The sequence below is a fragment of the Rhinolophus sinicus genome, linkage group LG02 (assembly GCF_036562045.2).
Source record: "Rhinolophus sinicus isolate RSC01 linkage group LG02, ASM3656204v1, whole genome shotgun sequence".
Classification (NCBI taxonomy): Eukaryota; Metazoa; Chordata; class Mammalia; order Chiroptera; family Rhinolophidae; genus Rhinolophus; species Rhinolophus sinicus.
This window is the reverse complement of record NC_133752.1, coordinates 193,643,950-193,667,540: the sequence shown is the minus strand read 5'-3', so window position 1 is coordinate 193,667,540 and position 23,591 is coordinate 193,643,950. Positions and strand designations below refer to the sequence as shown.

Sequence of the window (23,591 nt, the reverse complement as noted above, 5' to 3'; positions counted from 1 at the left end):
TGGCACCATTTCCTGGATGCTTCTCAAGCAGGCAGGGAGCAAATATGAACCAATTAGAACAGCTGCTATTTTATTGAGCACTTTCATATGTGAAATTATATCATTTTCTTGTTTATACTCAAACGAGCTCTTAGGAATTAGATGTTATCTTCATTTTTAACTAACCTGTCCAGCTAGTAAGTGGCAAAGCTGGGACTCAAACCTTGGTCTGTGGGCTCCAGGTGCTTTCTTAACCAGTAAGGTCTTCTGCCTCCGCCTTGGCCACTGCTCAGAACTTCAGGTGGCTTAGAAAATACGCCTCCCTGTGAGGTCTGTGAAACCCTGCAGTGCCCAATACCTGTTCTGCCGTCTCCTGCGGTAACCAGGGCAGTTCTTCTGCTCACTGCAGATGGGGTGATAGACCCAGAGCGCAAAGCCACTGGAAACCACCCCCTGGGGAGCTCAGCACCACCCCAGGACCAGCCTTTACTTTTGCTGCAGGCAGTGTGCTCTGGCCTTTGATTTTCTGTCTCAACTGTGCCCTGCCGTGCCCTGTCTTGTCCTGTCCTATCCTATGCTGCTCGTGAACCGCTGATGGTCTTGACCTGTGGTTTGAATAATTCTGGTGCAGAGGTTAAGAACACAGGTTCTGGGGTCCAATACACTATAACATGAGCCCCAGGCCGTGGTCTGATTCCAGGACTGTTGAGGAAATGGGTGAGTTTACCTGGAGTCTCAGAAATGCAGAAATGAGGACATTGAACTTTAAGGAGCTAGAGCAATGGCACCGTATATCAAAATTCTTTTGGGCAGCCATTCAGAATGAATGGAAAAGTGCTCATGAGATCATGCGAATTTTTTGAAGCAAGATATAAAATTCAGTGTGATTACAACTCTGCAAAATTAAATTTGTCTTCTGCATGGAAGAATGATTAGAAACAAATATCCCAAAATACAATAATAACAGGGAATGATTAAAATTTTTTGTTTTATTTTGTGATTTTCCAAATTTTCTTTGATGAACATATGTTACTTTTATGACAGTAGAAGTAATAGATTTTTTAAAAAATAGTAGTAGTCCATCCTCAGAATGACAAATGGTCTTGACAGATGGATGGTGCCCTTGGCAGGTGCAGCTGGACGTGGATGTGCCCCCCCCCCCCCAGGCCCCTTGCCTTAGAACCCAGTCGTCTCCAAGCTGAGATCATGGGGGCTGCAGAGGTGACCAACAGCCACAGCTGCTTTGTGGTCCTGTCTGTGCCATAAGCGTGTGACCTGGATTTGAGAGCTTGGTGTGTTTTTTTCTATAGACAGAGGACTATCTGAAACGGAAGATTCGTTCCCGGCCGGAGAGATCAGAGCTGGTCAGGATGCATATTTTGGAAGGTGTGTTGGAATGGAAATGCTTCTTCATCTAAACCCTCATTCTCACGGTGTGTTCACCATGTCGCCACCCACATTTCTTCTTCCTTTTTTCTTATTGCTCCCATTTCTGTAGGCAGAGCCTTAACACAGTAAAACAGCAGCGCTGTGGTTGCCACCACGCATTTTTTGGGAATTCCCGAAGAAGCACAGTCACATTCTGTTGGTTTGGCTGACTTTTGTCTCCTGTGGCCACGTGATGGCCCTGGACCTCATCATCCCTTGATATAAAATCCTTTCCACAAAGATCTGTTTTAAAAATGCGTTTGCTTTCCCATTCATTCATTCATTCATTCACTCACTTAGCGTTTACTTGAGCACATGTGATGTACAATTAGATCATCCTACACATACTCTGCCTGGTCCAGGACATGCTTCTTTCCACATTCTGATAAAGGAAAGATTTTGGCTGCCGAAAACAGAGTGTATCTATCCTTTTTTTTTTTTTTTTTTAAGTTTTTATTGGGGAGGGGGAACAGGACTTTATTGGGGAACAGTGTGTACTTCCAGCACTTTTTCCAAGTCAAGTTGTTGTCCTTTCAATCTCAGTTGTGGAGGGTGCGGTTCAGCTTCAAGTTGTTGTCTTTTCAGTCTTAATTGTGGAGGGCGCAGCTCAGCTCCAGGTCCAGTTGCTGTTGCTAGTTGCAGGGAGCGCAGCCCACCATCCCTTGTGGGATTCGAAACTGGCAATCTTGTGGTTGAGAGGATGCGCTCCAACCAACTGAGCCATCCAGGAGCTCAGCAGCAGCTCAGCTCAAGGTGCCGTGTTCAACCTTAGTTGCAGGGGGCGCTGCCCACCATCCCTTGCGGGACTCGAATCGAACTGGCAACCTTGTGGTTGAGAGCCCACTGGCCCATGTGGGAATCGAACCGGCAGCCTTCGGAGTTAGGAGCCTGGAGCTCCAACCACCTGAGCCACCAGGCTGGCCCAGTCTATCCATTTTTTGTTTTCGGTTTTGAACCATCTTTGGGATTCGAAGACAACTTTACTAGTCTCAACCCCACGTTGTATAGACAGACACTGAGGCCCAGAGCAGGGCGGTGAGTTGTCCTCGTGACACAGCAAGCTTGAGGGAGAGTAGGGACCACTCCAATGTGTGGTGCCCTGCAGCTCTGTAGCTCCACCTCCGGGAGTCCTCTGGGCCAGCCTGGGCACCGTGGCCATTGTGTGTGACCACACACTGTCCACAGTGGGGGCCCTCCTTCTGTCCTTGTGAAACTTGAAGCCGGGCCACCCTTGCCTGCCTGGGATGCACTTTGCATTCTGATGGTCTCTGCTCCTTCCCCAGAGGGAAGGAGCCAGGGCCATTCCTACATCCTCCTGCACTCCATTCTTTCCCACGGGCAGAGACCTCGGCTGAGCCTTCCCTCCAGGCCAAGCAGTTGAAGCTAAAGAGAGCCAGACTGGCCGATGACCTCAACGAGAAGATCGCACAGAGGCCTGGCCCCATGGAGCTGGTGGAGAAGAACATCCTGCCTGTGGAGTCCAGCTTGAAAGAAGCCATCATCGGTAGGAGGCCCCAGCCCCCAGGTGGGCCCACAGGCCAGACACAGGGGAGGGCCCTGGGCTTCCTGCTCTTTGACTTCCTGCTGAGGCTTGGGGCCTGAGGTGCAGGATGCGAGAGCCGGATAAACAGGTTGTGTTGGCGTGGGATAGTGCGGGGCCGCAGGGATCCTTGCCATGCCGACAAGTAACTAATAACACCTTCACATCTGTCTCACAGGGTAGGTAGACGTCAGGATCATAGATCTGTACCTTACTGTTTCTTTCTGTTAGTGAAACCTCTTCCTGGAACCTGGCACTTTGCACAGATACTTCACTCTGCAGATATTGACTGAGCCAAGCAGTGTGCTAGGTGCTAGGACCACAGCCCCACAAGGCAGACAAGCCCCCTGTCCTTAAGGAGCTCACGTCTAGGAGTGGATACAGGCAGGTAAATGGGCAACAGTAAGAGGCAAGAGCCGTGCTGTGCTGGTGGGGCACACACAGAGAGGGCACCCCAACTCGGCCCTGACAGTGGGGTACAGTGTCAGAGGAGGTGACGGCCAAGCTGGGGCTCCAGGGTGAGTAGAAATGAGTGTGTGCAGCAGAGAGAGCCGCGCGGACATGGAGCCGCAGGAAAGGAGAGAAGGCAGGAGGTGGGCAGAGGCCAGGACGTGCAGGCCTGTGTGCCACCATCCGGTGTTGCGACACCGTCCCTTAGATTTTGCTCAGTGTTGGCACTGACGTGTCTCCTTTGCTGCAGTGGGCCCGAGACCTGGACCCAGGCGGGGCCGTGCGTCCCTGCGCTCACGAGAAGAAAGCTCAGGTGCTCCCCCACAGCGAGGTAGCTCTTTGGGCAGGAGGCGCGGAACCCCAGGCAGAGCCCAGGCACAGCGAGTTGGTCCCTGAGCCCCGGGTCAGAAGAAACTGGTGTGACAGTGCAGGAAGCAGCCACCGGCCAGAGGCTGGCACACCCGGGGCCCCTAACAGCACTTTTAATTTACCGCTTTGCCCTGCCATTCATCCCGTCTCATCTCAGTGTTTTCCTACCCAGCTCTTCACCACAATCCATCACTGCCCCTAGTTATAGGCCAGTGTTTGGGCCAAGGTCAGTTCTGGACCCTCCAGCAGCCAATATCTGATAAATGTTTGCTGAGAGTTAGCAACGTGCCAGGTCCCTCGTGAGGTCCTGCAGTTACAGAGATGAACAAACTGTGACGCTGCCCTCAAAGATTTCAGTCTGACAGGTGGAGGCTGATGTATAAGCAGTGGTTTCTGAGTCTGGCTCCCGAGCAGATGCCAGCATTGTGTGGCAGAAAGGCCATGTCCGTGTGACATTGTAGCTGAGTCACCTGGCTTGCGGGTCAAGAGCAGGCACCGTCCTAGGTGCCTGAGGAGACTCATGGAAGGGCTGCACTGTTAGCAGTAGCGTTCATTCCAGACCAGCTGGCAGCTGCCGTATGGACAACATACAGTAATGGGGAGCGGGTGCCGGCTGCCATGGAGCTCAGAAAGCGGGCTTCTCTCAGGAATGGGGATGGTGGCAGGAGCTGGGGAAGTAGCACAGATGACATGGCACCTTGGGGTTCAACCTGAAGGGCGAATCAGTTTGCCAAGTGGAGAAGCACAGAAGGACGGGCCAGGCAAAGGGGTCAGCAGGGGCAGTGGTTCTGGAGGAGCCCAGCGCGTTTCAGGCCTGGGAGTAGTTTAGTTTGGCAGTGAGGTCATCACTGGTGACTTGGAGAAAGATGCATTTGCTGGCAAAAGGCACATGATGTGGGCTGAGGAATGAGTGGGAGGTGAGGAGGCGGTGACAGCAGATGTGGTCCATTTGTTCAGGAGGTGAGTGGGGGAGGCAGAGAGAGAGAGGGTGGTTAGGAAGGACCTTTAGACTGGGAGGAGTGAGCAGGCTTATGAGGATGAGGACATGGGAGCAAGAGGCAGTCGGACCTGGGCTGAGGGGGAGGTTTCATTTGGGAGGAGGGAGACGAGACCATTCTAAGCTTGCTGAGAGGAGAACATGGAAGGGAGCTTTCCAGGCCACCTTATCTCCCGCAGTCACTTGCACACACTCAGACCCTGTCCTCCACGCCAGGCCAGGTGACCTGTAAGATTAATGCCAAGGCCCCCTCCTCCGGGAAGTCTTACCTGAGCCTCTCCGCAGTGTCCCCTCAGCTCCAGTGTTTCCCTCTAGCAGAGCATTTACTGTGCTCAAGGCAACTGGACCATAAGCTCCTACAGGGCGGGGACCCTGTCTCTGTACCTCCCCCTCCTGTGCTGGGCCACAATAGAGAGAAACAGACTCTGCAGTGGCACTGCCTGCACTGGTCTTTCGGCTGCTTCAGTGTAGGCAGCAGCTTCCTTGGTTTTGAACGGACCGGGGTGGAGCTCCGTCATGTGGCCATTGTCCCATAGCAGCCGCCTGCTGGGAGTCAGGGATCGTGGGAGAAAATGCAGATGTGTGATTGGCGTGAGGTCCATGGTGGTCAGCGGTCTCCGTCCCTCCATGCGCTGCACGCACGCGCCTGCTCGGACGGGACGGGGAGGTGTGAGCCGGCCCAGCGATGGGCATTCCTTGCTCCATCACCAGAGTCAGCTGGGGAGGGACAGGCGCAGGGCTTCCTTCCCAGGTCCTGGACTCGGGGGAGAACCTCAGGTCATGGCTCTGGGGCGGGGAGAGTCTGCTGGGAGAGTTTCCGGCTTTTTCTTGTTCCTTTTCTGTGGTTGTCCCACCACAGCAAATTTCCCAGGTGTGGCCGGCAGCCTGCCTCTGTGCTGTGTTCACGGCCTGGGTTCCTCCTGCGTGCACAGCAGGCCCGTGCAGAGCCTCTTTCCCCGACAGAGCTGAGGCGTGCTTGTGGTGTGGATTTTTTTGAAATATCCTCTTTGCCTCTGTTATCGTCTTTCCTTCTCTCTGTGTCCTGGGATTTCCACACTGGGACCCTGCTCCTCCTGCCTCTCCCTCCCAGCCCGGCCCCAGCCGGTCCCAGGAACACCTGCACTCGGGCCATCTCCGCCCAGGGCGGGGAGGCGGTTGTAGCCAGCAGGTGGGTTTTCTTCTGGTGGCCTTGGGTCTCTGGGAGTCACTGCCGCTAAAGGGAGGTCACCATACTTCCAGGGGTCCTGTTTTGCCTGTGCAGGCAGGCGTCCCTTTTCCAAGAGGCTCCGTAGCCTGTTCCTGGCCTTTGGGGAGTTTATGCTGCCCAGGGGAGGAGCTGCACTTGCAAAGCTGTTAGCTGTTCTCCTCAGATCCATCTGTGCGGGCCCAGAGCCCTCACTGCAGGGCCCACAGCCGCTGGGGGAAGAGGCAAGTTTGGTGCAGCTATGGAATGGAAATAAACTACCTTTAACAGCAGGGAAACTGAGATGGAGAAGTCAGCAGGCAGGAGGGAGGGAGGGGAGAACTTGACTTTGAAGACTGAACACAGTGCAGAGTTTAAAGCAAGAGGTTAGAGATCGGGCCTGTTCTTGCCCAGGGGAGCGCTTTGCACCCTAGTAGGCTCTTCCCAGCCTCTGGTCAGCGTCAGGATGAGCTTTCCTAGAGCTATTTTGGACTCAGCAGGCAGGTTGGCTGCAAGTCTCCCTTTTCCTATCTGCCTGGCCCGGCTGGGGCATGGGGTCCGAGGGAGCTGGAGGGCCGGCACCTTGCTAGGACAGCCTCTGGCCCTCCGTGGGCTGGACGTGGAGTCTCATTCTGGCTTTGGCTTTCAGTGGGCCAGGTGAATTACCCGAAAGTAGCGGACAGCTCTTCCTTCGATGAGGACAGCAGCGATGCCTTATCCCCTGAGCAGCCCGCCAGCCACGAGTCCCAGGGCTCGGTGCCGTCACCCCTGGAAGCCCGAGTCAGCGAGCCACTGCCCAGTGCCACCTCTGTATCCCCCACTCAGGTGAGCTGGCCTGCTCCACATGTCCCCCTGCTCCCAGGGGCCCCAGACTTGCTGGAGCTGCATGTCGTGAGGTCCCTGCTTGGCCAGGAGGGACGAGGAAGTGGACGGGGGTTGTTCTAATGGCTCGGGAGCTGGCTGTTGGAATGCTGGTGGTGGGGAGGGAAGGGAGATGGCAGCAGACCCCCATTTCAGCCAGCCTCAGCCAGCCTAGCCTGGTCCCAGGTGGAGGACACTGGGCTACCTGCATTAGAGCCAGAAGCCTCCCTGGCCTACCCCATGGCCACTCACTCAGAACAGCCCGCTTTCCTGTGTTCAGTTCCTTGCCTAGTCCCCCGCACCCGCGCTGTCCTGGGGGCAGCTCTTCTCATTGCCCTGGTCTTTCCCGTCCTTGACCCCTCACAGTGTTGGTGTCCCAGAAAGTGACTGCCCCCCACCTCAGGGCAGGCCAGGGCTGGGACGCACTTCCACCTGGACATGGCCACACCCTCGGGAGCAGCCAGAAAGGGAGGGTGTCCTCACTTCCCCCTTCTCTTTCAGGTTGTGTCTCAACTCCCAGTGGGCCCAGATTCCGGAGAAACACTTTTCCTGGCAGAGCAGCCACCTCTGCCTCCCAGCCTCACCAACGGAACTGCGGTCCCCGCCGCCAAGCCCCCCCCCACGCTCATTAAGGTACCGTCTCCAGCGACTGCCCTCCCTTCCCCATGCGCCTTGGTGCCCTGCCATGACTTCATCCCCGTGGGGGGCAACTGCAGGGGAAGGGGGTGTAGATCTCCCCCTGGTCAGGGCCCAGCGAAGGGCACTGAGGTGGTGACAGGGTGCTTTCTGTTCACTTACGGAGCGCAGTGAGCCAGGCTCTGGACCGGGCTTTCCAGGCCCCGTTACTGCCCTCCCCGTGGACACATGCTCACCCATCCTTTCTGGGTCACTGACAACCTTGTGAGGCAGTAAAGAACCCTGTTCTACAAATGACAAAAACTGAGAAATGAAGTGACGGGCATTTGTTTTTATTCTCCAAGGCCTGACCTGAAGGGGCAGTGGGTACACCATCAACCCCCCGAGATACCTGTTGGGGACCTTGTATGGGGGACAGTGTGCCGCTGCCCAGTCCCACCTGCCCTGCAGGTCTCTGCGCCCTCAGCCTGTGCGCTTCCTTCCCGCCCCCGCTGGCTTCCCTGTCTGGTCTTAATCTCTAGTCCCCCCGCCCCCCAGACCCTGCGCCCGCTGGGCAGTGTCTGGCCGTCCGTGGTCCTCTCCGGCTGTCGCCAGCCTCCTGCCCTCTCACCTTAACTGAGCCCTTGCTGTGCCTCCCAGTGTTGCCTGGTGGTTCCTGGCACCTCCTGTGTGGGGCCCCGCCCCCAGGCCTGCCCTGATGTCACAGGAAGCTTGGTGGCTTCCTCCTGTCCCAGAGGAGGCAGCCAGCGCCGCCTGCTGGGTCACCTGCGCTCGGCTGGCTCCAGGCCTCTCCCTCCTCAGCAGGCACGTCTCGCCCCTGTGGGCTGACTGGCCACAGATGTCAAAGGTTTTCCCCCAAAATTCCTCCCTCAAACTTGTTCCTTGTCGTATGACTGGTGCCTTCCTTTGACCACCACGCATTTGAAAGACTAGTGTGTGTGTGTGATTTGTCTGCACTTCCTCTTCTCTGGGTAGCAGCTCAGCCTCTGTGGGCTGACGCCTAGCCCTGCATCTGCCTCTGACCCCCTTGGGTCGTGCTTCTCTCCTGCTTTCCCTCACCTTCCATTCTGGCTGCTCCTCTCCGGCTCCTCCTTACACCCTCACTGGGGGGTGCTCCCAGGCCCAGCCCTTGGCCCCTGTCCCCGCCCCGGTCCCTTGCAGCCCCACTGCTCTGCAGCCTTGCTCTGGTCCTCTCCGTGGCCCATGTCCACGCCCTCGGGTCTCTGCAGCTCCCTGCCTCCGCCCTCAGACCACAGTCCTATTAGTGTGGAGTATGCAGCCAGGAGCCTCTTCCTGACCTCCATGAAGGGGTACCACTGTCAGGTGCCAAAACTCAGAACCGTAAACCTTGAACGGGTCACCTGCCACGTGCTCCTCTTGTCCATTCTTCCTCTATAATCAGTCACCTCTACCCAAACCTGCGCATCGGTCCCCACTGCCACTCTGTGTCGCCCCTGCTCAGAAACGTGCAGGCTCTCCACAGCCCTGCCTGGCACTGCCCTGCGGGCTCTGCCCCTTCCTGACCCACAGACAGGCCTCCCAGGTGGGACCCGCTGGCCCTTCCTGGCCCACCTGGTCCTCACTGGAGCCCACTCGGTGAAGGAACAAGGGCTTTTGGAGTCTTGGTTTTGGGCCCTGGCTTCTTCACATGGTGAGATCAAGCTCCTGTGTGACCTTGGGCAAAGTGACTTCTCTGAGCCTGTTTCCTGATTTTCAAGTAGACTTGCTAGTTCCTGTCCACGCAGGGTTCCTGTAGGTCTGCATGACATGGTCTTTGTAAAGTACCTGGATGGCACAGGCCCCCCAAGCCAGCTATTTTTACCTTCTTGTCATGTTCGCCTTTGCTTGGGGTGACGGTGACATCTGCATTTGGCTGATTTTTCCTCCAGCCTAGAAGCTGCCTCCTCTGTCAGCCCTTGTCCCCTGCTTTGGACGCTTCTGGGCACTGATGAGGCCTCTACTTTTGGATGGGGTGCAATCCAGTAGGGGGAGGGTAGGACTGGGCAGGGCAGGTGACAGGCCTCCTCCGAAGCCACTCCCGTTGTGGGGGGCGGGCCACCGGCGTCCCGCAGAGAAGCCCCAGTCTGCCCCCTGACGTGCCCTCTGTCTCCCGTGCCCTCAGCAAAGCCAACCCAAGTCTGCCAGTGAAAAGTCGCAGCGCAGCAAGAAGGCCAAGGAGCTGAAGCCCAAGGTGAAGAAGCTCAAGTACCACCAGTACATCCCCCCGGACCAGAAGCAGGAGAAGGGCGCCCCGCCCATGGACTCCTCCTACGCCAAGATCCTGCAGCAGCAGCAGCTCTTCCTGCAGCTGCAGATCCTCAACCAGCAGCAGCAGCAGCACTACAACTACCAGACCATCCTGCCCGCCCCGCCCAAGTAGGAGTCCACCCCGTCCCACTTGTCCCACCGTAGGTGCCCCAGCACAGGCAGAGGCCAGGTCCGGGTGGCTGAACCCCTGTCTTCAAGGACCCTTTGGTCTGGATCCCGCAGGAGTGGTCCCCAGGTGGGGCCGGTACGCACGGCCCTCGTCTCACGCCCATCTCTACTCAGCCCTGCAGAGGCCAAGGGGAGGTTTCCCTGGGGCTCATTTCTGCCGTCTCTTCTCAGGCCAGCAGGTGAGGCCCTGGGAAGCAGCGGGCCGCCCCCCATGCGCAGTCTCTCCACCAGCTCCAGCTCCAGCCCCGGCTCCTCGGGGCCCAGTGGGCTGGCACGTCAGAACAGCACCTCGCTGCCAGGGAAGCCGGGAGCCCTGCCTGCCAACCTGGACGACATGAAGGTAGGTGGTCTTCCCAAGGTGCTTGTTTTCAGGGAGAGCAGCCGGCCCAGCACCTTGGTCAGGAAAGGCAGAGCGGAGCTCCCGCGTCTGGTCTCCTCCAGCTCTGGGGCCTGCCTGGCCCTGGTCATCCGTGCCCTCATGGTCCTCGTGGTCATTACCATTGGCGCCATCAGCCAGCATCTGTCCAGGGGCTTGGGGCTTAGAAAGCCCTTGTCTGCCTCGTACCTTCTTGGCCTCACAGTGCAATGTGAGAAATGGGGTGCTCCCCCCACTTAAGGGTGAGCTAGCGTAGGCGTCTCGGGAGATCTGCCAGTGGTAGAGCCGGGCTTCAGACTGGGGGTTATCCACTCTAACACCCCCACCTTTCCCGCTGCCAGTCAGTGTCCCTCCCGCCCAGTCTACATGGGAAGGGAGTGGCCAGTACGCAGGGCAGGCTCTGCCCAAGGCCTGGGTGGGGTGGGGTGGGGGATCACACCTGGGGCCCGGCCTGTTCTCTGTGCCCTGATCAGAAGATGGAATGGACCAAATTCTCCCTCGAGAGTTTGCTTTCTGAACCAGGGTGGTCCCTTCTGAGTCGTGGCCTGATGCCAGCAAGACACAGCTCTCACTGGGGCATTTGGGCACAGGCTACGGAATCCATCAGACCTGGATATAACTCCTAAGTCTGCTGCTCATTTGCCGTGTGATCGTGAAGAAGCTCTTTTGCTTTTGTGATCGTGAAGAAGCTCTTTTGCTTTTGTGAGCTCAGCGTTCTCTGTAAAACCCAGTCTGGTCAATTCAGTGTTTATTGAACACCAGGCACCACGCCAGGGCTGGGGCAGCGGAGGGCATGTCGTGCCCAGGCGTGGGCGCGGGGTAGGGAGCATTTTAACCAGGCCCTGGTGTGGTGAGGATGGGGAAAGGGACGGGCTGGGCCTGGGGGATGTGCCACTCGCCCTCCAGGGCTGTGGGCGGGGCGGGGTTGCTGGTATGAAGTGGTCAGTGGGGCCTCAGCAGGTGAGGCCTAACAGACAAAAAGCTCGTCCCTCGCCTTCCCCTCCTCCCGTCTGCCCTGACTCGCCACGTCCTTGCAGGTGGCGGAGCTGAAGCAGGAGTTGAAGTTGCGGTCACTTCCTGTCTCGGGCACCAAGACAGACCTGATCGAGCGCTTGCGTGCCTACCAGGAGCACATCAGCCCTGCCCCAGGAGCCCCCAAGGCCACTGCGACCCCCTCCATCCTGCCCAAGGCTGGCGAGGTGGTGGTCGCCTTCCCGGCAGCCCGGCTCAGCACGGGGCCTGCCCTGGTGGCAGCAGGCCTGGCCCCAGCCGAGGTGGTGGTGGCCACGGTGACCAGCAACGGAGTGGTGAAGTTCGGCAGCACGGGCTCCACGCCCCCCGTCTCTCCCACCCCCTCAGAGCGTTCCCTGCTCAGCACTGGCGATGAGAACTCCACGCCCGGGGACACCTTCGGAGAGATGGTGACATCGCCGCTGACCCAGCTCACGCTGCAGGCCTCGCCACTGCAGATCCTTGTGAAGGAGGAGGGCCCCCGGCCGGGGTCCTGCTGCCTGAGCCCTGGGGTGCGGGCGGAGCTGGACGGGCGCGACAAGGACCAGATGCTGCAGGAGAAGGACAAGCAGATCGAGGAGCTGACGCGCATGCTCCGGCAGAAGCAGCAGCTGGTGGAGTGGCTGCGGCTGCAGCTGGAGCAGGAGAAGCGGGCCCAGCAGCCCACGCCCGCCGCTGCGCCCAGCCCCGCTGCCCTGGGCATCCCCGTGAAGCAGGAGAACAGCTTCTCCAGCTGCCAGTTGAGCCCACAGCCTCTGGGGCCCGCTCATCCCTTCAGCCCCAGCCTGGCAGCCCCCACCGCCCACCACGTAGACGCTTGTGCCCCGGTGCCCCCGGCCGTGGTGGTGAAGCAGGAAGCCGTGCTGCCCGATCCGGAGCCCACGCCCACGCCCCAGCTGCTTCTGGGCCCGCAGGGCCCCAGCCTCATCAAGGGGGTCACTCCTCCCACCCTCATCACTGACTCCACGGGGACCCACCTTGTCCTCACCGTGACCAATAAGAAGGCGGACAGCCCTGGCCTGGCCAGCGGGAGCCCCCAGCAGGTACCGGGGTGTGGGTGGGCAGGGGCCAGAGGAGGGCGCGAAGGTCCTTCTAACGACAGCCCTGTTTACCAGGCGCCCCGGGGCTGGGCACGGAGGGCCTTCTTCCTTTAATCTTCCCTTCACTTTCCAAAATGAGGGATCGCTATCCCTGTATCACCAAGGAGGGTGCTAAGACCTGGGAAGGTTAAGGGACCCCACGACCCCACAGCCTGAGGGTGGCGTCAGTGACTGCCCACCTCTGGCCGTTGATGCCAGAACATTTCTTACCCTGGCAGAGGGCTCCTGAGCAGCCCCCACCCAGGCCGGGCCCACTCCTACCTCTGCTCTGTGGGCGTGGGACAGGGCCCCGGGGGAGGGTCAGAGAAGGTCCTCTGCTTGGGAGAGGCTGTGGGCTCAGTCAGGATCTGGGGGGGGCTGGGGGGCTGAGCCGGTGGGCTGGTGCAAGCTCCACTCCTCGCCCTCCCCGCAGAGGGGCCAACTGTCCCACGCCAAGGTGTCACTCTCACAACCCAGACACTCCAGCCAGCCTGGTGCAAAGGTGGGGTTGTTTCGGGCTTTGTGTGGCCCCTCAGCCCTGCAGAACTCCGGATGGAAGGGACAGTGGCAGGAACCAGCCACCTCAGAAGGGGAGTCGAGGGGCCTGAGCAGCCTCAGGCAGAAAGGGAGGAGCCGGAAATCAGCCCAGAGCCCCTCCCTCTCCCATGTGGCTTGTGGCACATCCCAGGCAGCCAGGCACCCCAGCCTACCTCACCCCTGCAGAGTTGGAGGTTAGGGCCTCCCCTGCCTGTGCCCCTTCTCCCCCAGTGGCTTCCATGAAGGTGCCCGGAAGCCAGTGCAGCTGCAGAGTTGTCCTGGCCGAGGAGGTGGGCGCCTCCCGCCGTGTGCCCCTCGGCTGCTTCCTCATGCCAACCACTGCCTCTCTCCGCTCTCCTGCCAGCCCTTGTCCCAGCCCGGTTCTCCAGCCCCTGGCCCACCAGCCCAGATGGACCTGGAGCACCCGCCACAGCCCCTCTTTGGGACCCCTGCTCCTCTGCTGAAGAAGGAGCCACCTGGCTATGAGGAAGCTATGACCCAGCAGCCCAGACAGCAGGTGAAGAAGGTAGACTGAGGCCTGGCCGGGGTGGGCGCTGCCCGGCTGCTGGGCTGGGCTCCTGCAGTGCTGAGTGCAGCTGGAGGCTAGCGGTGGGCAGGAGCCAGTGTTGGGGGGCCCAGAAGCCGGGGGGCGTGGGCCGGCCTGCGCAGGCATCCAGGGCCTGGCCCGACCCAGTGGGTTTGAGCCCCAGGCGCCTGAGCACTGGCCAGGGGCCCAGCTCGGGGGCGGACGCTGGGGGCCTGTTGTTGAGCTTCACCTTTTTTTCCCCCCTTTTTGTTCCACAGGAAAATGGTTCCTCGAGCCAACAGATGGATGACCTGTTTGACATTCTTATTCAGAGTGGAGGTAAAGCCCGGACCCCTGAGCCGCCTCCCTAACTCCCTTCATTCTCTATAGGTGGTTTCCTGCCCGTGGGGGGTAGGTCTGTTGGGTTTGCTTTGGTTATTGAACACTTAATGGGCGATAGTCCTTGTACTTCAGACACAGCAACGGCTGAGACGCACCCCACCTCCAGGGCCTGGGCAAGAACAACGGGGAGGGGGGGGGAGCTGGGGAGTTGTGGGGCCTCAACACACGTTCGCTTTACCAACACCCACTGCCTGGGTGGCAAGCACTGTCCCCGCAGCCCAGGACATGGCAGTGAGCCCAACAGTGAATGCCTTTGCTGGGAGATGAAGGACAAACTAAGGAAATGTCATGTTAGAGGGTACACTACGGAAAGTCGGGAAGGGAAGGGTCTTGGGTGCCCAGGGGATGGTCAGGTCGGCCTGGATGAGCAGGTGCCGCCGTCAGTTCAGGCAGGGCATGAGTGCCATGCAGGGTGGACGGGCTTTGACTGGGTAACACCAGAGCCCACCGCACAGCTTTGAGGAAGGGCACGACCAGGGAGACCATGGTAGAGACCCAGGCTGGGGGCCGGAGCCTGGGAGGTGGCCGCCAGGTGGGGAAGTCGGGAGTTGGTGAATTGGGAGTGCCAGCTTGATTTCCCTCGGGTTAGGCATGTGGCAAGGGCAGGCGGGCAGCTGAGGATGACTCCAGGGGTCTCAGCCTGAGTTGCCAGGAGGGAGCTCCCAGGGAAGGTGGGGGGCGCATAGGTGCAGTGCCAGTTGGGCTTAGATATGTCCCGAGACAGGAGGAGCCATGCAGACGGCCCAGGTGAGGGCGGGGCGAGGGCAGGAGGTGGCTGTTGGTGTCTCGATCGGCTTTCAGAGCCATGTGGCTGGGTGAGCAGACGAGCCATGGGCTGAGGGGCAAGTCCTGAAGCAACGGGCTGCTGATGGCAGCCAGGGACTATGGGTGGCCGTCAGTGACCTCAGCCAGGGTGCTGCGTGGGACTGTGGCAAGTTCCTGCGGAAGTGTGTTGAAGGTCAGGGGCAGCGGGAGACAGCAGGTCTGTAGAGCTCTCTGCAGAGGGCTTCCTGCAAAGGGAGCAAAGAAAGGGCAGCATGTTTGCGTGCCAGTGGGACGACCGGGTGGTGAGCGGAGTGGAGCACGGCAGGAGGGCTGCGCTACAGTGGGGAGCATGGGGACGTCACTGGTGGCAGCTGCAGGAAGGCAGAGTGTGGGAGCTCTGCTGTCTCCATGGCTTTGCCTGCCAGGAGGTGGGAAGAAGCGAGGCACAGCCAGAGCAAGAGCTCAGCCATGGAATGGCTCACTTGAAAACGGTGAGTTTTATCTCCGTTTTTAAAAGAGCTCAGTAGCTGACGTGATTCTGAGGTCACTGTTCTGATCTTAGGGAGACGCCCCGGGGGCTGGGGGCTGCAGTGGACCTGAGGTGCATATCTGACAAGGGCGGGGGGCACTGAGGCTGCTGGGCTGGGCAGGGCACTGCTCCCAGGCAGATGGAAAGGCTGGTGCCCAGCTCAGCAGAGGCCTGGCGGTGAGCGGCCTGGCGGTGAGCGGCGGGAGTTGTGGTGTCCAGACAGGAAGTGAAAGTGGGAGGGGTGAGGCTGCCCGGGAAAGAGATTGTGCAAGAGCAGAGAGGGAGCCGGCCTGGAGCATTAGCAGTGGGCAGATGGCAGAGAAGGGGGCTGGCGGTGCTGCTTGCACCCAAAGGTACGCTGAGGAGTGGCCATGGAGGTGGCAAGGATGTCAGAAGGGCATTTGGATTGGGCGGTTGCGGCCAGCAGGATCCTCACTGGTGGCAGTTGGGCAGGTTGACAGGCCGGCGCGGAGGGTGCTGGTCATTTGGTGAGAGAGGCATGTCCAGCTGGGACGGGGAGACTGGGAGGGTGGACAGGACCTAGAGTGTCAGGGAACAAGCCTGGTTTCTGCATAGTTTCTTAAATTGTGGTAAAATATACATAAAACCTGCCATTCTGACCACTTTTAAAAGTACGGTCCAGTGGCGTGAAGTACATTCATTGTGTAACCATCACCACCCTCCGTCTCCAGAGCACCACCATCCTGCACTGACACTCGTTTACCCACACGCAGCCCTCCCAGCTGCCCTTCCGTCCCGGTAACCTTTGTTCTCCTCTACTTGCTGTCGCCTTGGTTTTGACTGCTCTGGGGACCTCACGCAGGTGGAGTCACACAGTATTTGTCCTTTTGTTTCTGGCTTATTTCACCAGCATATTGCCCTCAGGGTTTACCCACGTCGTAGCAGGTGCCAGCGTTTCCTTCTGTGTGTGGCTGTTTCATTGCTTGGGTGGACCACCCTGTGGGTCCTTCATCCACAGGTGGACACTGGTGTTCCCACCTCTTGGCTGCTGTGCACATGGGGGGCCAAGCATCTGTTCGAGTCCCTGCTTTCACTTCTGGGTCAACACCCAGAAATGGCATTGGTGGGTCAGAAGGCCATTTTCTGCTTAACTTTTTGCGGGACTACAACTGTTTCCTACAGCAGCTGCCTCATTTTCATTCGCACCAGCCATGCACAGGGGTTCCAGTTTCTCTCTATCATGCCAACACTTGTTTTCTTCAGTTTTTAAAAATAATAGCCATCCTACTGGGTGCGAAGTGGTTTTGATTTACATTTCCCGGATGACTAACAGGGTTGAGCATCTTTTCATGTGCTTATACCACCAGTAGGCCAGTCGTGCATCTTCTGTAGAAATGTCCGAGTCCTTTGCCCATTTTCAGTTGGGTTTGTTGAGTTGTAGTTCGTTATTCTGGGCATGAATCACTCATCAGGATATAAGATTTGCACATACTTTCAGCGATTCCTTTTCACTTTCTTGATAGTGTTCTTCATGCCCAAAAGTTTTAATTTTTTATGTATTCAATTTGTTTTTTTCTTCTGTTGCCTGTGCTTTTGGTGTTGTAACCAAGAAATCATTACCAAATTCAATTGTCAGGAAGATTTTCCCCATTTTCTTCTAAGTGTTTTGTAGTTTTAGCTTCTAAATTTAGATGTTTGACCCATTTTAAGTTTTAAACATGGTGTCCTATTCAGGTCCTATTCATGCCTGGTTTCTGACATCCATTCACTTTCTTGATTGGCAGAAATTTCAGCAGATTTCAAGGAGCCACCATCCCTGGCAGGGAAAGAGAAGCCCCCCACGACAGCAGCCTGCGGGTCGCCCCTGGCCTCCCAGTCCCCACCTGCTGCCGAACTCCCCCAGGCCGCCCCGCCTCCATCAGGCTCGCCCGCCCTCCCTGGGCGCCTGGAGGACTTCCTGGAGAGCAGCACAGGCCTCCCCCTGCTGACCGGCGGACACGAGGGGCCAGAGCCCCTCTCCCTCATCGACGACCTCCACAGCCAGATGCTGAGCAGCTCGGCCATCCTGGACCACCCCCCCTCACCCATGGACACCTCGGAATTGCACTTTGCCCCTGAGCCCAGCAGCATGGGCCTGGACCTGGCTGACGGCCACCTGGACAGCATGGACTGGCTGGAGCTGTCGTCAGGCGGCCCCGTGCTCAGCCTGGCCCCACTCAGCACCACGGGCCCCAGCCTCTTCTCCACGGACTTCCTCGATGGCCATGACTTACAGCTACACTGGGATTCCTGCTTGTAGCTCTCAGCTTTGCTGGGGACGGACGCGCTGGACATGGGAGAGCCTCGGGAACTCTCGGGAGCTCGGCTCTCCTGCCTGATCCAGCCTCTGTGTGGCCGCGAGTCCTGACAATCACAGGTCCTGCTTTCCCTCCCTGGCTCACTGAGAGACGCTGCCGAGCAGCAGCTCTTGGGTCCCACCCTGGGGTCTGGGAGACCTGGAAAGGCCAGGGGCATCCTAGTTGACCTCCTTTTGTGAGGTCGGAGTGCCGTCGGGCTGCTGTTTGCTCAGGCAGGTGAAGCCCCTTCCTTCTCGTCCCTGGGAAGGAAGAAAGAGCTGGGCCTCTACCTCCCCATTCCCCGTGATGCCAACTCCAGGGTCCCTGGGAAGGGGAGGGGGCTCCCTGCCATTTTAGTGTCTTGGTGGAGTGTGACCATTTAGTGGTTGGTGGCAAACGTTTTCTGTACAGGTGTATATACCTCTATATTATATATCGCCATACATATATATACATATATTTTTTGGGGGGTGGGAGGTGGATGCAGTCCCCTCCCATTCTACTGTGCACATGCAGAAGGGCCTGGAGACCACCGCTCCCGGAGCCCCACCCACCACGTGTGTTTGACATGTAGACACCCTGTCACAGCCTGTCCCCCACCTGTCCTGCTCCTTATCAGTGCCACGAGGGTCGAGGTGGTCTTGGCCACCCGCCCACATTCCGTCCTGCTGCCTCACTGCAGCCACCACAGCCCTGAGACAGGAGGGGGCCTGGCCTCCCTTCGGGCTGTCACTTCATTCATAGGGGGTTGGGGATGGAGTCACCAAAAGCAGTGCTGGGGCAGAGGTGGGGCAGCTGTGTGAACTTTTTAAAATAAAAACAAAAACACGGGCCTGTTAGTCCATATTGATCAAGCTGCAGAAGGGGGCGGGGGTGTACGGCTGGGCATTGTGGCCTCTGGGGGCCACACCATAACCCACCTTCCCGGCCTGGCCATCCGTTCCAGAAAGGAGAGAACCTTGGACCAAAGACAGGAGGTACTTGCTCAAAGAATTTATTTACAAGTCAGAGAGGCCAAGGGGCCTTCAGCCACCCCAGCCCCTTCCTGAACAAAAGCTGCCAGGACCCCAGGGCTCTCCACGTCCTCACGAGGTTTCTGGTCAGTACAAAGAGTGAAGTTGGGGCCCCTGTAAAGAGCCTGGGAGGAACAGACTGAGCCGGGCCCCCACTTTCTGTTCCTGCCACCCACTGCCCTCAGTGACGCTCTGGGTGGTGTCCCTGATCTCCCTACCATGGTCCCGGGCCACCTGAGAGCCCCATTCCAAAGTGGGCTGGTGCTGCTCTTGCTTCAGGAAGGAGCTGCTCTGGTAGCCGATGGGTTGGGGAAGGCCCGGGTGTGACAGGGCCCCTGGAGGACGTGTCACCCATCTATGTCCCAGCTGAAAAGGTGGTGCTTCACCAGCATGTCCTGGACACCCTCTTTCAGGGGCTTCTTCTCCTCCTGCACAGGGACAGCCCACCATTGTCACAGGCTGCGCAGCAGGGGGTGCTGGGGCCAGAGTGGTTCAGACAGGCGATGCCAGCACTCAGGGTTCCCCTCAGCCACCAGGAAGTATATGGACGGAAGTGCCACCACAGCCCCTTAGGAGGAAGGCAGGTTACAGGGCCGAGGACCAACCCCAAACACCTACCTCTCTCTTGGCAGGAAGTTCCCAGTCCTGGGAGAGGCTGAAGGCAAAGCAGCAGAGGACACTGGGGAGCGTGGGGTGGGGGGATGTCAGTCGCCCTGCAGTTGGCTCTGCCCACCCCCACCCAGGGCCACCTGGGCAGAGTCCTCACCGGAGCTCACACTTGATCTGAACCCAGCCGGGGCTGCGCAGGAAGGACCAGGGCTGGTACCACTTCTCCACGGTCGGCAGGCTGGAGCACAGCACCTCCAGCCACAGGTGTAGGACCTGCTCACTGGGGACGGGGGAGGAGTGGGCCATCCACGGCCCTCTGAGGACCACGGGCCGCCCAGTCCCTTTCCCTCCACTGCGAGGCCCCGCAGCCCCTCACTCCAGCTGCTCCGCACCAGGAGACACGCTCAGGGGCCCATTGTCCCCATGGCCCCCTCCCCAGTCCTGTCACAGCTCTTCTTTCTGCACCTGAGAGAGCGACCGCCTCCTCCCAGGCACAGGGGCCTCAGACCTACTGCTCAGTCCAGGAGTGAAGCTCATACCGACCTGCTGGGCCCACGTTCCGAGCTAGTCTTACGGACACTTGTCCTTTGCAAACCACTCCTCCTCCCACTCCAGGGCGCAGCAGCCTGGAGGCCACCCCTCTTCCAGGTGGCAAATCAGAAACATCTCCTTCATCCAGGCTGGAGCCTCACAAATGGCCGAACCCCTCCCTAGTTTGCTGTGGTGACCTCATTTCTGGTCACCTTACTAAAATGCTTCCTCAAGCACCTCCTCTGGCCACAAAGCAGCTGGTCTTGGACTGGACGAAGGCCTTTGGGAGTCACCCTCGCCAGCTTCCATTTGTCCACCTCCTGGGGGGCCCAGCTTACATGCCCCCGCTCCCCCAACAGGGCCCAGCCCAGGCTTCCGCTCATCAGACCGGACTGTCACACCCACAGCGGGCGCACTCACTCACTTGAGCCCCACACAGATGAGGGAGCGGAGCTTGACGTCCATTTGCGCATGTGCGGCATCATGTGTCACGTTCACGGACTGCACAGCCTGGGAGGGCACAGGTGTCACTCAGGTGCCCCCAGCTGCCAGTCAGGACGTGGCCCCGCCCATGGCCCCACCTACCCGGTAGAGCAGCTCCTCTGGGGTCAGAACTTTGCCATCTTCGTCCAACCTGGAGTAGGGGGGTGAAGCTGCCAGTGCTGCCTGGGGTGCAGGCTTGGGCTGCTCCCTCGCCCCAGAGGCTGCCAGGACACCCTGCCAGCGCAGGGGACAGGGCCCGGTTACCTGTACGTCTTACACAGCACCAGGCGCGAATACACTGAGTCGAAGTCTCTCTCCACCTCCCGGCCCGCTGCCTGGGGACAGGGAGAGTGTCAGGGCTGAGGGGATGCTAGGTCAAAGCCACAGGGCTCAGCTAAGCACATCACCACCTCACGAGCTGCTGCCACCAGCTCCGCAGAGCCCAGGGACGGTGAGGGACATGGGTCCAGCCACTGACTTACCTCCTCAATAAACAGCCAGGGGTGGCAGGCGCCCCCAAGTAGGGATGGCTTCTTCAGTCCGTGTTCAAACAGGGCTTTGAGGGCTGGGCAGAGGGTCCCTCGCACGAGGTCCGTGACCCCCTCCGTCACAGCATCGTCCCCCGCAACGGAGTACTGAGGTGGGGGATGGAGTGTGAGAGGCCCGCGCCCGCCTGCCGGTCCTCAGAGCCACAAGCCCAAGGCGCTCAGGACGGGCCGAGCGAGCAGGCCGCGCCGGGTGGAGGCAGCAGCAGCTCCCAGGGGCTCCCTCTCACCTCTTTGCTCCGTTCATCCAGGACTTCCACGAACTTGGCTGGGAACCAGCCTGCGGGAGAAGAGGGTCCTGTGAGGAGCCTGGTGTCCGCACACTTTCCCCCAGTTCAGTTCCCGGCGGAAGAGGGAGCAGGGGGGATGCAACTTCACTGCCCAGCCCCCCGCCCCCAGCTGGACACCAAGGCCTCACCTCTCAGGCCATTCAGCTCCCCCACCCAGCAGTGCTCGTCCTTCTGAGAAATGATCTGCAGAGGAAACGAGTAGGAGGAAGCAGAGCCTTGGTTGCCAGCCCAGTGCCCCCCACACCGTTGGGTTCCGTCCTCGGCCAGGCCCATGCAAAATCACAGGGCCAAGGCCTAGGTGCGGCTGGGTCACTTGGCCACAGACTCGGCCAGCGGGTGGCAGGGCCAATGGCACAGGTTGCCAGCAACCACCTGCCTTTGAGCGCCCCGCTCCCGGGTCAGGTACGTGCGGATATCCGAGCCCCGCCCCACGTACCGTAATGATGTCATTCTTGCGGAAGCCCAGCTCATCGTCATCGTGTCGCTCAAAGTCCAGCAGCGCCTTAGCCCGGCGCCTATGGCTCCGCGAGCAAGCCACGTAGTTCTCGTGGTCCCGCTGGTGGCTCTCCATGCTGTAGTCAGGGGTCAGCTCCTGCCGGAGTGGCAGACAGGCCGCCGCGGGGGCGGGGCCTCAGAGCGGGGCGGGGAAGGCCAGGCCCCACCGCAGGCCTCTGGGTGCAGGTGGGAGCCTGCAACTTACCACACTGCAGTTTTTGGGGTCTGTGCACTGGAAATGGCGTGCCACACGCAGGATGGCTTCCCGGAGGTCGGCCACCAGCTCCGTCTGCTTGATGTTCTTGGCCTTGAGTGCCTCCAGGTCGTCCACACCTGGGAGGGCCAGAGACTTACATGGCAGCCACGGTCCCTGCCCGGTGCCCTCCCCAACTTGGGAAGCTCCGAGTCCACCTGGGCTGTGAGGACCGACTCCCCGTTCTGCACCGGCCCCCACCCCCACTCCAAGAGCTGAGACCTGCTGGGCGGGGAAGAGCCGCTGAGCTGGCCCCAGCGCCCAGCAGCCTGCAGCCCACTTCTCACCGAAGAGCAGGGAGGTGATGCCAGACTTTCTCCGTTGGGTCCTGCGACGAACCACCTATAGACACAGGAGCGGGTCAGCGGCAGGATGGCACCCAGTGCCCAGCCAATTGGCGGGCATCTCGGCACCAGAGGAAGGGAACAGAGTCCTCCCGTGGGGCGGCCCAGGGTGTCCACTCGTGCTACCTCATGAGAAATGGCCTCTGAGGGTCATTTCAAAGCTGGTCTGTCCTATACCCACACGGGGCATGTCACTCCACAGCTGTGACCCCCTGGGCTGAGCTCGGGAGGGGGCAGCAGAGTGGGGCTTCCTTAAGGGACCCTCACGCTGTAGGTAAGGCAGGACCTCCTCCCTCACGGACCCACCTGAGAGAGGTTGGTGGTGGCACCGGTCCCCAGGAGCTGGCCCTGGTCTGCAATGAGGTAGGCCAGGTGCTTGCGGCGCTGGGTCTCCACGGCCACGTCAGTGAGGGAGCCAGCCAGCCGCATGGCCTCCCCCAGCAGCAGCTCCGCGTCCTCCATCTGCGAGGGTATGTCTGACAGTGTGTTGAAGATGGAGGCTGAGTTCTCGGACTGGATCAGCTCTTCCTCCTGGGCCGCACGTGCGCGGGGAAGGACAGGGAGTCACTGGCCGGCATCAGGCCCACGAGCTGACGGCCATCACCATCCCCAGGCACGTGTGACTTCCTTGGATGCTGAGCTGAGCACAAGGAGCCCCGACCCCACCCAGGGATCTCAGGAGGGGCCACTGGGTCCCCGGAGGAGGGTGCCGGGAAGCTGCGTGTGGCTCACGGGGCTCCAAGTCGGGGGGTGACAGCACCTTAAGGCGCAGCATGCCCAGCGTGGTCTGGAAGAGCACCCGGGAGCCGTCGTAGAAGAGCAGGTCCCAGAGACGCAGCAGCAGCCTGACAGGAACCACGCTGGCAAAGGCCGTGAGGAACCAGTGCAGCGTGATCAGGGACAGCTCTGCGGACAGACCGGGCACATGAGCTGCGGGGCAGCTGGACGGTATCCCCCCAGAAGCAGCAAGAGGCCCGTCCTGCTCCAAGGGGATGGAGGGGACGAGACGGGACAGCAGACGAGAGAGGAGGAGACTTGCTGTGTCCCCGTCACAGGAGCTCCTCTCTCTCCCCGGGGACAGCCAGCTGCCCCGTCACCCTGGCTGCCAGGAGGCCCCAGGTCTGCAGTACCTGCGTCCGTCCCAGGCCCCCCGGCCCCAGAGAAGAGGGAGGGTGGCCCTTACCAATGTCGTGCTCCTGGAGCAGCTTGTCCAAGCGAGGCAGGTACTGGACGATGAGGTGGCGCAGGACCCGCTGGTCAGTCTGCACGCCCAGCAGCGTGGTGCTGAAGTAGGAGGCAGGCAACAGGTCCTCGATGATGGCGCACATCATCCAGAAGGCGTCCTCCTCCTCCAGGAACAGCAGGAGGCAGGCGGCCACCTGGCCAGGAAAGGGGCACAAGGGGCCTCGACCCAGGTCTCCACACGGATGAGAAAAAGCGCCCGCTCCGAGGGTCGCATCATAGAGGGTCACGCAGGCCTTCTTCAGGGAGGAACCAGTATTTGGCAGCCCCAGCCCCCCTTGGGGACCCCGCCTTCAAGCCGCTTCCTGTCCTGCTGCCGCGGATGGTGAGACAGTTGGCCCTGGGGCCTGCAGACCGCCCCCAGGCCCCCGTGCCCCCCGCCCCC

General features: G+C 59.7%; 2 protein-coding genes across 15 annotated transcripts in view; one reads left to right on the top strand and one right to left on the bottom strand.

Moving 5' to 3' along the window:
- MRTFA (myocardin related transcription factor A) overlaps window positions 1-18,230 on the top strand; it is a 177,123-nt gene extending 158,893 nt beyond the window's left edge. For 4 of the 10 annotated variants that reach the window (XM_074326439.1, XM_019734454.2, XM_019734459.2 and 1 more), the window contains 10 exons: window positions 1,290-1,365; window positions 2,750-2,932; window positions 6,596-6,771; window positions 7,309-7,440; window positions 9,566-9,819; window positions 10,051-10,219; window positions 11,293-12,309; window positions 13,247-13,408; window positions 13,687-13,747; window positions 16,850-18,230. In XM_074326439.1, coding sequence (XP_074182540.1) covers window positions 1,290-1,365; window positions 2,750-2,932; window positions 6,596-6,771; window positions 7,309-7,440; window positions 9,566-9,819; window positions 10,051-10,219; window positions 11,293-12,309; window positions 13,247-13,408; window positions 13,687-13,747; window positions 16,850-17,364 — 2,745 coding nt within the window. In that variant the 3' untranslated portion in view covers window positions 17,365-18,230. The remainder of the gene's footprint in view (window positions 1-1,289; window positions 1,366-2,749; window positions 2,933-6,595; window positions 6,772-7,308; window positions 7,441-9,565; window positions 9,820-10,050; window positions 10,220-11,292; window positions 12,310-13,246; window positions 13,409-13,686; window positions 13,748-16,849) is intronic. The other 6 variants (XM_074326442.1, XM_074326447.1, XM_074326445.1 and 3 more) reach the window with 3 other exon arrangements.
- Window positions 18,231-18,379: 149 nt separating this feature from the next.
- The window catches only part of SGSM3 (small G protein signaling modulator 3), a 30,381-nt gene continuing 25,169 nt past the window's right edge, over window positions 18,380-23,591 (bottom strand). For all 5 annotated transcript variants that reach the window (XM_074326452.1, XM_074326449.1, XM_074326448.1 and 2 more), the window contains exons 8-22: window positions 23,148-23,343; window positions 22,725-22,870; window positions 22,271-22,495; window positions 21,908-21,962; window positions 21,573-21,700; window positions 21,309-21,464; window positions 21,001-21,055; window positions 20,813-20,862; window positions 20,520-20,672; window positions 20,302-20,372; window positions 20,140-20,188; window positions 19,979-20,064; window positions 19,181-19,303; window positions 19,033-19,093; window positions 18,380-18,842 (exon numbers count right to left, since the gene is read on the bottom strand). In XM_074326452.1, the coding sequence (XP_074182553.1) occupies window positions 18,762-18,842; window positions 19,033-19,093; window positions 19,181-19,303; window positions 19,979-20,064; window positions 20,140-20,188; window positions 20,302-20,372; window positions 20,520-20,672; window positions 20,813-20,862; window positions 21,001-21,055; window positions 21,309-21,464; window positions 21,573-21,700; window positions 21,908-21,962; window positions 22,271-22,495; window positions 22,725-22,870; window positions 23,148-23,343 (1,635 nt within the window). In that variant the 3' untranslated portion in view covers window positions 18,380-18,761. The remainder of the gene's footprint in view (window positions 18,843-19,032; window positions 19,094-19,180; window positions 19,304-19,978; window positions 20,065-20,139; window positions 20,189-20,301; window positions 20,373-20,519; window positions 20,673-20,812; window positions 20,863-21,000; window positions 21,056-21,308; window positions 21,465-21,572; window positions 21,701-21,907; window positions 21,963-22,270; window positions 22,496-22,724; window positions 22,871-23,147; window positions 23,344-23,591) is intronic.